Source organism: Anser cygnoides, chromosome 9 (assembly GCF_040182565.1).
Source record: "Anser cygnoides isolate HZ-2024a breed goose chromosome 9, Taihu_goose_T2T_genome, whole genome shotgun sequence".
In the NCBI taxonomy this organism is placed as follows: Eukaryota; Metazoa; Chordata; class Aves; order Anseriformes; family Anatidae; genus Anser; species Anser cygnoides.
In genome coordinates, this window is record NC_089881.1 from 11,958,400 (window position 1) to 11,970,993 (window position 12,594).

The 12,594-nt window shown below is 65.3% G+C and overlaps 1 protein-coding gene across 29 annotated transcripts in view; it reads right to left on the reverse strand.

Moving 5' to 3' along the window:
• Positions 1-1,240: 1,240 nt before the first annotated feature.
• KIF1A (kinesin family member 1A) overlaps positions 1,241-12,594 on the reverse strand; it is a 37,861-nt gene continuing 26,507 nt past the window's right edge. For 8 of the 29 annotated variants that reach the window (XM_067002152.1, XM_067002144.1, XM_067002141.1 and 5 more), the window contains 17 exons: positions 12,207-12,315; positions 11,879-11,945; positions 11,689-11,773; positions 11,323-11,428; positions 9,583-9,609; positions 8,164-8,187; positions 6,784-6,898; positions 6,508-6,641; positions 6,288-6,349; positions 6,022-6,167; positions 5,537-5,749; positions 5,346-5,423; positions 4,996-5,174; positions 4,708-4,854; positions 4,394-4,586; positions 4,197-4,318; positions 1,241-3,638 (listed from right to left, as the gene is read on the reverse strand). In XM_067002152.1, the coding sequence (XP_066858253.1) occupies positions 3,596-3,638; positions 4,197-4,318; positions 4,394-4,586; positions 4,708-4,854; positions 4,996-5,174; positions 5,346-5,423; positions 5,537-5,749; positions 6,022-6,167; positions 6,288-6,349; positions 6,508-6,641; positions 6,784-6,898; positions 8,164-8,187; positions 9,583-9,609; positions 11,323-11,428; positions 11,689-11,773; positions 11,879-11,945; positions 12,207-12,315 (1,850 nt within the window). In that variant the 3' untranslated portion in view covers positions 1,241-3,595. The remainder of the gene's footprint in view (positions 3,639-4,196; positions 4,319-4,393; positions 4,587-4,707; positions 4,855-4,995; positions 5,175-5,345; positions 5,424-5,536; positions 5,750-6,021; positions 6,168-6,287; positions 6,350-6,507; positions 6,642-6,783; positions 6,899-8,163; positions 8,188-9,582; positions 9,610-11,322; positions 11,429-11,688; positions 11,774-11,878; positions 11,946-12,206; positions 12,316-12,594) is intronic. The other 21 variants (XM_067002143.1, XM_067002160.1, XM_067002161.1 and 18 more) reach the window with 10 other exon arrangements.

Here is a 12,594-nt window from a genome sequence, read left to right on the forward strand (position 1 = left end):
GACCCCGACCCCCGACCCCACAGTAAAGGACCGCTCCCCCCCCAATAAACTATCGCTCCCCCTGACCTCCCGTAATGGATCACTCCTCCCAACCCCGTAACAGACTGCTCCCCACAATAAAGGATCACTCCCCCAACCCCACAATCTTAGAATCACAGAATCACAGAATATCCCGAGTCGGAAGGGACCCACAAGGATCATCGAGTTCAACTCCTGGCACCACACAGGTCTACCCAAAATTTTAGACCGTGTGACTAAGTGCACAGTCCAAACGCTTCTTAGACTCCAACAGGCTCGGTGCCGTGACTGTATCCCTGGGGAGCCGGTTCCAGTGCGCGACCACCCTCTCAGTGAAGAACCTCTTCCTGATGTCCAGCCTGAACCTCCCCTGCCTCAGCTTGACACCATTCCCTCGGGTCCTATCGCTGGTCACTAAGAGATCGGCGCCTGCCCCTCTGCTCCCCCTTGCGAGGAAGCTGTAGGCCGTGATGAGGTCTCCCCTCAGCCTCCTCTTCTCCAGGCTGAACAGGCCAAGTGACCTCAGCCGCTCCTCATACGTCTTCCCCTCTAGGCCCTTCACCATCTTCATCGCCCTCCTCTGGACACTCTCCAACAGTTTCATGTCCTTTTTGTACTGTGGTGCCCAGAACTGCACACAGTGCTCGAGGTGAGGCCGCACCAGCGCAGAGCAGAGCGGGACAATCCCTTCCCTCGACCGACTAGCAATGCCGTGCTTGATGCACCCCAGGATACGGTTGGCCCTCCTGGCTGCCAGGGCACCCTGCTGGCTCATGTTCAGCTTGCCGTCAGCCACAACCCCCAGATCCCTCTCTGTGGGGCTGCTCTCCAGCATTTCATCGCCCAGTCTGTACGTGCAGCCAGGGTTGCCCCGTCCCAGGTGCAGGACCCGGCCCTTGCTCTTGTTAAACTTCATGCGGTTGGTGATCGCCCAGCTCTCCAGTCTGTCCAGATCTCTCTGCAAGGCCTTTCCACCCTCAGCAGTCTACAACTCCTCCAAGTTTGGTGTCGTCGGCAAATTTGCTCAAAACACCTTCTAGACCTACATCCAAATTGTTTATAAAAACATTGAAGAGGACCGGCCCTACAATAAAGGATTGCTGACACCCCCCTCAACCCCTCAATAAAGGATACCTCCCCCTGACCCCACAGTAAGGGATCGTTCCCCCCGACCCCATAACAGATCACTCCCCAGCCCCCCAGTAAAGGACGCTCAGGCGGCTGCGTCAATGCCACATTTATTTCAGAACCGAACAAGCCTGGCGCACACGGGCGGCCGGGACCCGAAGCTCCAACACGGGGGTGTGGGGGCACGGGGTGGGGGCGCAGGACGGGGGCCAGGGCCAGGACACGGCTCCCGTCCCACGGGGGCCTGGGGCTGGGGGGCGGAGGCCGCCTCACACCTTGGGCCTCGCCGGGAGGAGGGCGGCACGCCGGGCCCCGCCGCGTGCTCTGCAGGTTGGCTGGCCTCAGGCACGCCGCGGGGGGACCGGGACCGCGGCCCCACAGGGCCCCCGGCCCCGTGTCTGGTCACTGGCAGACACTGGGCCCGTCCCTGTGGGGAGGGCTCCGCCGGGAGCTGCCTTCACCCCGGAGGAGCCTCCTCCTCCTCCTCCTCGCCCCCTGGGCAGGAGTTTTGCCAAAATCCAGGACGAGGAAAACGGTCAAACGGGGAGCTTCTGCCTGAGGGCACGAGGGACTGGCCGCCCCCCAAGCACGGCTGTCCCCGTCCCCAGCCGCCCCCGTCCTCCGTGTCCTCGCCATCTTACAAAGGAGCAAACGGCATGGAGAGACGGCCTCGGCCCCGACACACACAAGGGACAGCGTGGGGACGCGCGGTGGGGCCGAGGCTCGGCCGTGCAGTGCAAATTAAGGTCGGCTGTGAATGCGTGACGGCAAAGCGGGGCCCGGCGGGGGCCCGGGGATGTGTGGGGGAAGACGCCTGCCTTCCTGCCCGGAGCTGCGTGGGCTGCCCGCGGGAAGCCCTGAACTGAAGCACCCCTGCTTGGTGAAACGACCAACAAACGGAGACGGAGCGAGGAGGGACGCCGAGCAGGGGTGGCGGCGGCCGGGTGCTCTGCTGGGGAGGAGGAGGCCGCCGTCAGCGGCGGAGCCACCTCTGTCTGGGGGAGCCCCCCGCCAGCACGGCTCTCATGCTGCAGCAGATGGAGTCATCTACGGAGGCGGGGGGAGGAAGGTGAGATTGCACTTCTGGAACGGGGGGGAGAGGGCTACGAAAACGTCAGCTACAAAAGTGAGAAGCCCCGGCCCCTCTCCTCCCCAGCGAACCCAGCCCAGTGCCCCGCGCTGGTCTCTGCGCTGCCCACTCCTCTGCCTCAGCCCCGCTCTTCCTGCAGGAGGGGACAGCAGAGCCCTTGGGGGCGAGGGCGGCGAGGGGCCCCGTGGCTGGGCTGGCTGCTCCCAACCCCGGTTCCCGGGGGTCATTCTCGCACGGTTTTGAGAGCAGCCAGCCCGCCTGCCGTGCTCCCCGGCTGCCTGGCAGGAGGCCCCAGGGAGGGGGCAGCGGCGCGGCCGGCCAACGTGGGCCGAATTTCAGGCCCGGGGCAGAAAAAGGAGCCAAAACACAACATGTCCTCAGCACACGCCCACACTGACACACAACCGTCCCACTGGGCTGCTTGGGGGCGGTTGGTTTGTCCTTGTGGACGTGGGAGCCCTGGCCACCGAAATTGGCATGCGTCCCCCTCCAGAGGTAGATGGGGCAGGGAGGAATTGCCTCGCTTGGGAAGACGTGGTGCCTTGGCCGGTCACCGCTCCTGGGAAAAGTAGTTTAAGCACTGGGGGGGGCAAAGCAGAGGGTCGGGAGAAGGACGGGGGGCGAGGGCGAGCACACTGCAGTCACCGGGCACGTCTGCACCGCAGGGGACAGGGGACAGGCCCGCCGCGCTCGGTCCCCTCTCCCGGGAGAGGTGTCCCCGGGAGAGGGGCCGCGGTGGCCCTGGCACCAGCCCGCCGCCAAGGCTCTCCCCGGCCCAGGGAAGGCGTTGTCCGGGGGCCGGGACCCAGCGTGTGGGATTTTATGACGTAAATAGAAATAAATACTTTATAAATATAATCTTAAACTACTGACACCTGATTTTGCCCTGCCATCTTTTGTCGACACAATAAATTAGGAAATCCCCATACCTAAACTACTGCTTTCCCTTCACGTGGAAGCAATTCCTCCTGATTTCTCACCTCTGAGCTTTACAAGACGCCTACCTCTGTAGATCAAAGACCAGCTTTTAACCCAATCTACCCTCCTTGCTCCCTCCCCTCCGAAAGGAACCTTTCTGGAGCGTTACAGGTTGTGTGACATGACGGCCACCCATGAGGGGATGGGCAGAAGATCACATGCACACGAGAAATCCTGCCCAGGCAGGACTGGGCGTTTGCAGCTACGAACAGAAATGAGTTTCCCCCGTGAAGGTGTAAATCGAGACAGATCCTTCCATGGAGCAGGCAGCTGGGGCAGCAGATGGTGTGAGAGATCAGACGTTAACATGGGGACTCTTGAGGCAGAATCAGCTATCTTGATCCTGCTGGCAGACGGATGAGGTGGAGGGTGTTTTTCAGGTTAGATTCTCATCTGGGCTGTTCTCCTTCTGGACAGCTTGGATCTGATTCGGAAACCGAGAAACAAAAGAAGTCAGAGATGTGGAAAGGGAGATTTGGGGTCCCCTGGGTGCAGGCTGGTGCTTGAATCCAGCCAGAGCCAGCAGGGCAGGGGGTTAACAGCAGCACTCTTTTGCCAGAGCTCGTGAATTTCTGTGCATTTATTCCTATTCCCCTGCTCCTGCAGCCTGAGATGATCTCAACAAGTTCTTGAGATGATCTCAAGAAGAGCAAAGGCTCAATGTGCTGCGTGTGCGCGTTGCTTTGAGCTCAGTCTCTGTACCAGCCAGGACCTGGCTCTCAGTTAAGCGGGGAGGAACGACCCCTCGCAACTCCAAGGGGGCAGAGCTGAAATCAAAATGAACACGACCCAAACTCTGCCTGCTGGGAGCCTGTCCCAGCCGGGCTCAGGAGGCGCTCCCTGTGTTTGGCCAAGAAGGACAGCAGCTCGCCAGCCTGAGGACAGCACGGGGACAGCACCTACCAACCCCCCTGGCACCGCAGACCCTCCACTGAAGCACGGACCTGCCCCCCATGTCGGGGGCTTCCACACACCCCCTTACCTTATGGACCCAGCGAGGAGGGGGTTGAAGGCGTAGAGCCAGTCGTGCATGTCCTTGTCACTGCTTGCCTGCAGCAGGATGCCCCGGTGCTCCGTGCACACCGCGAAGGTGTTGGGGGTCTGCTGGGGGAGAGCCGGGGGTCAGCCCCTTGCCCCACGGCGCGGAGGCTCCCCGCTCCCCGCAGGGGCTGCACCCACCTTCAGCATGGCCTGCTGGTCCTCGCTGTACTCCACTTGGGCCTTGGAGAGGTTGAGTATGGCCCTCTCCACCGAGTCCTTGTCCGAGTTGTAGATGTAGACGTACGGGCGCCTGACCACCACGAAGCGCTTCACCCACCCGTTGGTGTGGGGCTCCAGGAAGTGCAGGTAGCCCTTTTTGGAGACGATGGGGCTGCAGAGGGGGGACAGTGAGGAGGTGGCTGTGCTAGGGCGCTGTGCACCCTGCCCGAACGCACCAGCTGCTCCCCCTGCCCCTACTGGGGTCCTCCCCTGGCCTCCCCAGTGGCTCCTACCTGACCCGGATCTCCTGAATGTCGGGCACCAGCAGACGCTGGGGCTCCTTCTCTTCCTCAGGCCGGCGGGCTGGGGACTTCTTCTGCTCCCCTTCCACCACAGGCTCGAGGTCAGGACTCTCCACCCTAGGGGAGACCTGCAGGGCTCTGGGTGGGAAGGAGAGAATGGGGTTGGAGGAGGAGTGCAGAACAGAGGACACCCAGCAGCCACGACCGCGTCTGAGGGGTACGGCCGCCCTGCTCGGTGGACAACGGGGAGTCGGCCCGACCTCCTGCCCACCCTCATACCTGACTTCCACAGCATTGTAGCGTCCTTCCACCAGCGATGGGCAGGTTGAGGAGGGGGTGAGGGTGGTGACCCCGAGAGCTGACATGGAGGGATCTCTCATCAGGGTCACAGACATTTCAGACAGCTGTGGAGGAGCGGAGGTGTGGACTGGAGTCTCTGCCCGAGGCCGGGCACAGCTCTGGCCGGGGCAGGGAGAGGAACATGCATATCGGTGCTCTGAGAGCATCCGGGCGAGCAGAGGGTGGCAGCGGGGCCACCCACCCGTGCCCTGCCAGCCCAAGTCCCCACGCATCCCTCCCGACCCTTGCCAGCCCCACAGACCCCAAAGTTTCCCTCGCCGCCCCGGTACCTTGCTCTCGCTGGCGCTGATGCAGACGTGGCTGTGGCTGTACTCGCGGTTGAAGGTGTGCGTGAGCAGGCGCAGGCACTGCGGGCGGACAGGGAGGATGGTGGGGCAGGAGGCACCTTCCTCCACCCCGCCACCTTCCTCGCTGCGTTACTGCCGCCACCCGGGACCCCCCCCCGGCTCCGGGGCGCTACCTTCACAGCCAGCTCCTTCTGCCTCTCGCTGGGGGTCTCGGGCAGAGAGCTCCGTCCCTCCGGGGCCCCGTCGGCAGACAGCGGGGAGGAGACGCAGGAGGTGCTTCGAGACTCGGAGTCCTCGCTGGAGCACGGGGACAGGCTCTCCAGGCCCAGCCGCTGGGTGGTCTCCAGCTTCTCACGCAGCAGCAGGTAGTGCCTGGTCTTCTCCACCTGGGCAAGGGCGGCCCCGCTCAGTGCCAGGCCTCCCCACACCCGGCTCGGGGGCATCCTTTAGGAGAACGCGCTTCCCACGCCTCGTTAACCCAGCCGCTCGGTAGCTGTGGGTCTGCTGGCACCCGGCTAGCGGCGGCGCAGTGGGGACGGAGCCGAGCGCAGCCCCGTGCCCCCCAGCTGGGACACCGGGGTGGGGAGCGCCGGGTGCGTTCGGCGCCCACTGCTGCAGAGCGCGGCCTCAGCCCGGCGCGGCCCTTCCCAGCCCTTACTTCTTGCAGGAGGCTGAGTTTCTCCAGCTCCCACTGATGGTCGAGGATGAGGCTGTCGCTGCGGGGCCGCCAGCCGGCCAGGTTCTCCTCTCCCCTGACGTAGGCTACGGAGGTGTCCAGCACACGCCGGCGACGCCTCTGCATGCCTGTGGGGACAGACACACAGCTCGGGGGACAGACACGGGGATGGGGGGGGGGACGTACGCACGGCTCCGCAGCTCGTACCGCAGCCCCGCAGCTTTTGAAGGCAGAAGCAGGGCACCCACCTGGACTGCCGGCATCCGCCACACGGCACAGGCTCAGCTCGTAGACGCCCGTCACGCGGTTGCTGAAAGCAAAGGGAGGCGTCACCTGGCTGTGTGCCCTGTCCCCACACCTCGAGGGTGTTCCCCACACGCTGCTCCAGGGCAGCTCCCGTCCCGTGGGTGCTGGCGGCATCGCTTCCCCCCAGTCCTCCCCCCAAAAAACCCAGGAGGGTGAGGGTACCTCTCTGAAGCCCGCAGGCTGCCGCTGCCGAAGAGGTTGCGGATGGAGCGGGAGGCAGGGAGCTTGGCGTCGCGGGAGTAGAAAACCATGCAGAAATCTTTGGTGATGACGGCGGGCTGGGTGCAGTTCTCCATCTGCGGCAGGGTGGGGAGAGAGGAGAGCAGAGGAGCATCAGTGTCAGTCAAGGGGGGGGCGGGTAAACCCCAGTGGCACCCCGACAGTGGGCAAAACGCCAGCCCCTGTTTGCATTCCAGCTGCACTCAGCCAGATCCTTGCCTCGATGTATGCGGAAAGGGTGATGTAGATTTTCTCCCGGTACGGGGTGACGCGGTTGAGCAGCAGGGAGTTGTGCATGGAGCTGTCCCACGCCGTCTCAAACTGGTAGAAAGTCCTGCCGAGAAAAAGCAGAGCCGCTGAAACAACCCCCCCGAAACTCGGGCCAGCGAGCGAGGAGACGGCCCCCCCCCCCCCGGCAGCACTGCGGCAGGCCTGCGGGGACACACGGGCATGCACGGGACGTTTGGGGACAGCCACTCCGGGGGATGCAGGCTCAAGGCAAAGCCGAGGCAGGATGGGTGCAGCGGGAGGGGGACACGGCGCCCTCGCAACGGGAGCGGGCGCAGGGGTCTGGGGTGGCGTGGGGGGCTCAGCTGGGGTGCGGGGCAAGGCGGGGGGGTGGGGACAGAGGGACAGAGGAGGGAACGTGTCCCCAGTGCTCGGGGTGAGCTGTCACCCCCAGCACACCGGGGCCAGGGCCCTGCCACCCATCCTGGCACCCCGGGAACGGCCGTCACGGCTCAGGTGACGACGGCTGGAGCAGGAAGGGGGGAGATGCTCGGCACAGCGGGGAGCAGCTCAGCGGGGGCAGCCCCCCCCCAGCCTGTGGGACCCGGGGACTGCCATTTGGTGCCCGTGGGGCTGCCTCCACCTGCTCTTGCTGTGCCCTGGCTGCTGCCCGCAATGTCCCTGCTGGCCGCCCCGCTCCCCTCGCTGCGTTTTCCATCTCCCCACCTCTGCGCTGGGGGGGCCGGGCAGGAGCCTGCGGGGTGAGCACTGGTGGGACCCCACAAAGGACAGTGCAGAGCAGCGGCTGCACTTTTGGGGTGGGAGGACGGGGGGGAAGCAGGAGGTGTCTCAGGGTCACGAGCACTGGGGACCGCAGTGTCACCCCCCCGCTGCTGGAGCCCCCCGGCTCCGGCCCCCCGCGGTCACAACGGGCCCGGGGCTGCCCCAGCCCCGGTTCCTGCGTGAGCACCCTCAGGAAGCCGTGGCACAACGGCGGCACGGCAAAACCACGTCCGGGGGGGGCAAGCAGCAACGCGGCGAGAGCCAGGGCTGTGCCGGGGCCGGGAGCGGGGCTTTGGCTGCGCCCGGGGACGCGCTGCCACCGCCCCTGCTCGGGACGCCACGCTGCGCAAGAGCGAGTGGCGCTCTGGAAGGCGTCACGTACGTGGAAACCACATGAGACAGAGTCGAGGCGAAGGATCGCTTTTCAGACACAGACCACTCGAGAAGAGAGAGCTCCCAAGGGAGGAGGATATCAGAGAAGAGGAGAGTAAGGGGAAGGGGGGAAGAGAGCGAAAAGCAAAGGAACGAGGCGAAGGAGAAAGAGAGAAAAGCAGGAGGGACCAGACCGAGCGAGTACGCGCGAAATACCTAGTGTCATTTCCGAATGAAATGCTATAAGTAGAAGGCAACCCAGGACAAACACACACACACATACACACACAGAGAAACGAAACGTCAGAAAGCGTAGTCCGTACAAGGCCGCTGCCGACACGCGCCCTGCAGCGCCCGCTGCGTGGGACGGGGCGCGCAGGGAGGGAGGAGGAGCAGCGCGGCGCAGCGGCTCTGCCCGGGGGCTGCTCGGGGGACGGGGGGAGCCCAGCAGAGCCCGGTGACCGTCAGCGTTCAGCTCAAGGCCCGCGCCGTGGGACAGAAATTTCACGTAGGAAATTCCCCAGCAGGCGCGGTGGCCATTCCCCGTGCCACGGTGGCCATTCCCCGTGCCACGCGGGGCTTTGACACCAAGCTCTGCATCGTCACTCGCGTTCCCCTGATTGCTCCTGCTGGCACAGCCCCCAAATCAGGGGCCCAAAAGAGCTCAGCAGGGCAGTCCCGAGGTTTACCCGCTTTAGGGATGTTGCAGAAAGCCCTCTGCAGCCCCGGACCTTCCTCCCTGAACTCTGCCCTCTCTGCAGGACCCCTGCGGAGGCGCCGGGTCTCGGAGCAGCCTCTCTGCTCTCCTGGGGCCTGAAGGGTGTCCGCGGCCAGGCCTGGCAGGGCAGAGCAGCTCGCCTGCCTCCGCCCAGGCAGCGGGAGGGGGTTTCAACCTTCCCTACCACACCAGGTGAGCGTCACCCTGCAGCAGCCTCAGAGCCCACGGGCAGCGCCAGGGCGAGCCCACGTGCTCCTGCGGCCATCTGTGCCGTCCCCGAGCACCCTGCTGGGACAGGGTGCCACCGGAGGGACAGACAGACAGACAGACAGATGTCCCCCAGCATCCCCAAGCGGGACCGGCCTCTGGATGCTGCAGGTGGCACTTGGCAGACCCCGGCCCCAGTCTCCCCAATGCAGCCACCGTCGCCACCCCGCTGCACCTACGCACGCAGCAGGGCTGTGCGGGCGCTGGCAGCCCCCCCAGCGGCTGCGGGGCGTGCATACGACACGCACACGCTCCCACGCAGCCCAGCACCCAGCACGGGTCCCCAGCACCCTCCCCACGCAGGGCTGGGGCAGGAGCAGGGGGGACGGAGCCACGGGTCCCTGGCCGGATGCCGGAGAGCAGCGAAGTGAAAAGGCGAGAACAAAACCAAAACCAGGCGATGGGAGCACAGGCCAGCGAGAGCGAGAGCGAGGAGGAGCGAGATCGCGATCGGAACAAACAGCAAAACCCGCGGGGAAGGGGCGGCGTGAGAGAGAGGTGCCCGGGATGTGGTGAGAGGAGGAAGACGTGGAGGGGGGGCTGGAGACCCAAGTGCCGCCACCGGCGGGAGTGAGAGTGCTGAGGTGCGGGGGGGAGAGAGGGAAAGAGCAGAGGGAGGTGGAAAAAAAACCAATGGAAACAAATAATACCTAGGCATATCCGAATCAAGAAACTGCCTGCGAAAACACAAAACAATCACATGGTTAGTGTGGGCTTGGATGGGCAGCGGCAGCAGCGGGTTTGGAGAGAAGCAAGGAAGGCTCTTGGGCGCCGCCCGCCGCACCCCAGCGCTGCCCGGGCATGCGGCGGGCAGGAGGGGGGGGCCCGGGGAGCGCCGAACGTCCCTGCGGGGCGGCCCCGCTCCTGCAGCCGGCGGGAGGCTGCCCCAAAAGGCCCGGGAGGCTGCGGGAGATGGGCAGAGGCAGGGCCTGCTGTCGGCGATGGAGGCTGCGTGGCGGCCGGTAGCAAAGCGGGGAGCAGAAGCAGCCTGGGAGGAGGGCGAGGCGGGTGCCGCTCTGCCCGCTGCCGCCCTCGGCCTCGCGTCCCCGGCAGGCGTCTGGGGTCGGAGCATGCAGGACCGCGGCGGGATGGAAGCGCGGGGTTGCTGCAGCGGCCCCTCGGCATCTTGCTGGGAGCCAGCGTCCTCCGTCCCCCGCCGTGCCAGCCGGCACCCGCCGCTGCCCCCCCCCAGCCCCGTGCCCGGGCTCCCCAGGGAGACGGCGGGTACCCCGTGGCCCCGCTGCGGGGCTTGCTCCCAGGCAATGCCCCCAGCAGGTGGGTGAGACCAGCTCCCGCACACCCCACGTCCCCGCCTGCCTGCTCCCCTCCCCGAGCACCCCCGGGAGATGCGCGGAGCCTCCTGCCCCGCACGCGGGGTAAGGCGGGAGCCACGTTCCCTCTGCCTGGCTGCACCGGGGATGCCAGAGACGAGATCTGGCAGCACCCCAGACAGCAGAGGCTGATGCACGTCAGGGCAGCCCCGCGAGCCTGGCTGTCGCATCCGCCCGGCCCCTTGACATCTGGCAACAACCGCCATGGCTCTGCCGGTGTGAATCCTCCTCGCCCCGCCGTCCCAGGCCACCAGCCTCCTGCCTGGCCTCACTTTGCTGTCCCAACGGGCGTGACAATGCCCGACGCTCACACGCGCACCCCGGCCCCGTGCCTGGGCGCTCCCTGCCTGCACTTTAGGGCTGCACCTCGCAGCCAGAGCGTTGTCACCGAGACACCAGCCTCCCCGGGGAGGAGTGACCCAGCGGTCCCAAAAATGAGGGGAAAAGATGGTCCTGCTGCCATCCGGGATGCTCCTATGCCAGGAACTGTGCTCCTATGCTGGGAACTGCCCTGCTCACTGCTCAGGACCGGCCCCCGCCGCTCCCCGAGCCACCAACGCCCAGCCCGACTCTCATCCCCGAATGTCACAGCACCCCACATGCACACGCTCCGACCACGTGGGGTGGCCACAGCACAGCCTCGGTGCGGGGACAGCCCTGCCAGGGCAAGTGTGAGGGGCTTTCCCCCACGGCCCCAGACGCCACGGGCACGAAGCAGCATTTCCAGCCATTTAGCCAGGACACAGGACAGTCTGTGGCAGGGTCAGCACAACCTCCTGTCGTCGTCACTGAACAGGACCCTGACCCCGATACCCCCCATGGCCACCCACGGTCTGGAAGGGCCTCAGGGAGGAGGAGGAGGAAGGGGGCTGGTGTCCCAGGCTTTGGGGGCTCTGTGAGACCCTCTGCAGCTCGAGAAAAGCAGCACCCCTCCCCCAAAAGCAGCAAGGGCCAGCAGGACCCTGCAGAGGGGCTCAGAGCGCCCAAGGGAGAGGGGGGTCCCCACATCTCCCCCAGTGCTGCAGTCGGGGGAAGAGCAAGAGAAGCAGTGGCACGCACCGGTCATCCTGGGAAGGATGGATGTAGCCAGAGGACAGGATGTTCAGGGACAGGATGTTGGGGTCAATGAGAGACTCGTCAGCTTCTGGGGTGTTCCGGATCCGACCTGCAAATGCAGCACAGGGACCCGCTCAGATCCCCTGCCAGGGTCCTCGTGACCGGCGTGGGTCCCCCTTGTGTCCCAGCTGGTGCCCAGGACCACGATGGCCCCGTGGTGGCACACAGGGAGCAGTCACCTCTTTGCTATTTCAATTGTAATAGCAGGCAGTAAGTGGGAAAGGGAGAGGGAGAAGAGGAACAAATCCCTAGCGGTGTGGGGAGGATTTTGGGGGGAGCTCCGATGCCGCCCCTCCCAGCTCTGCTTACCCACAACCAGCTCCCGCACTTCCTTCCAGCGGATCAGGCTGCCCGTTTCATGCACCAAGGTGACAGTGATCCTCCTCTGGATACCCTGAGACCCCCCGAGGCCAGCGAGAAAAGGGCAGTGGTCAGTACAGAGCCTGGGCAGCGAGGCAGGAGCCAGGCAGGGTGCAACAGGGACTCGGGGAGGGAATACCTGATGGAGCAGGAAGGTGCCGTGGCATGGCATGCCTCCGCGGTGGTCCACAACGGCCGGGATGTAGCTGGAAGAGAGGATGGTGGTGGGACACGGCTCTGCTCGTGTGCCCAAGCCCACCACGCTTCTCTTTCGCCACGGAACCGCACGCAGGCGGCACCGTTCACCCAGAGAGCGTGCAGGGGCACCTCGCGTCCCCAGACACTCCGCACACCACCACCGGGGCAACTGATCCCGAGGGAGAAGGAATCCTCGCTGCTCGGGGGTGCCCCTGGGGAGCTTGCACATGCAGGTGTGACCGTGCCCGGGGCTCACAGGCAGGACTTACTCGCCGTTGGCCTCCAGCTCGCAGATCTCGAAGAAGACCATCAGGTCGTACTTGCACTGGCAGGGTCCGGCACTGGGACGAGTCATGGTGCTCAGTTTGGTGGCAGGCACTGCAGCGGGTGGGAAGGACGACTTAATGTCGAGGCAGGGAAGAGGGAGGCTGCTGCTGAAGTTTGGAGCCCGGCACATAGCAGCAAGCAGGGGAAGGCAGAGCAGGCACGGGAGCTGGGGTCAGACAGGCGGAGCCAGCAAGCAGGGCAGCAGCAAGGCAGTGTGGGGGGGACACTAGTCCAGGGGGACACAGCCCCATCCTGGGGACCTCGCTGGCCGTCGTGTGCTTCCTCCCGCTCCCAAAGCAGAGCAGCGAGAGTTCAGGATGGGGCTTCCCC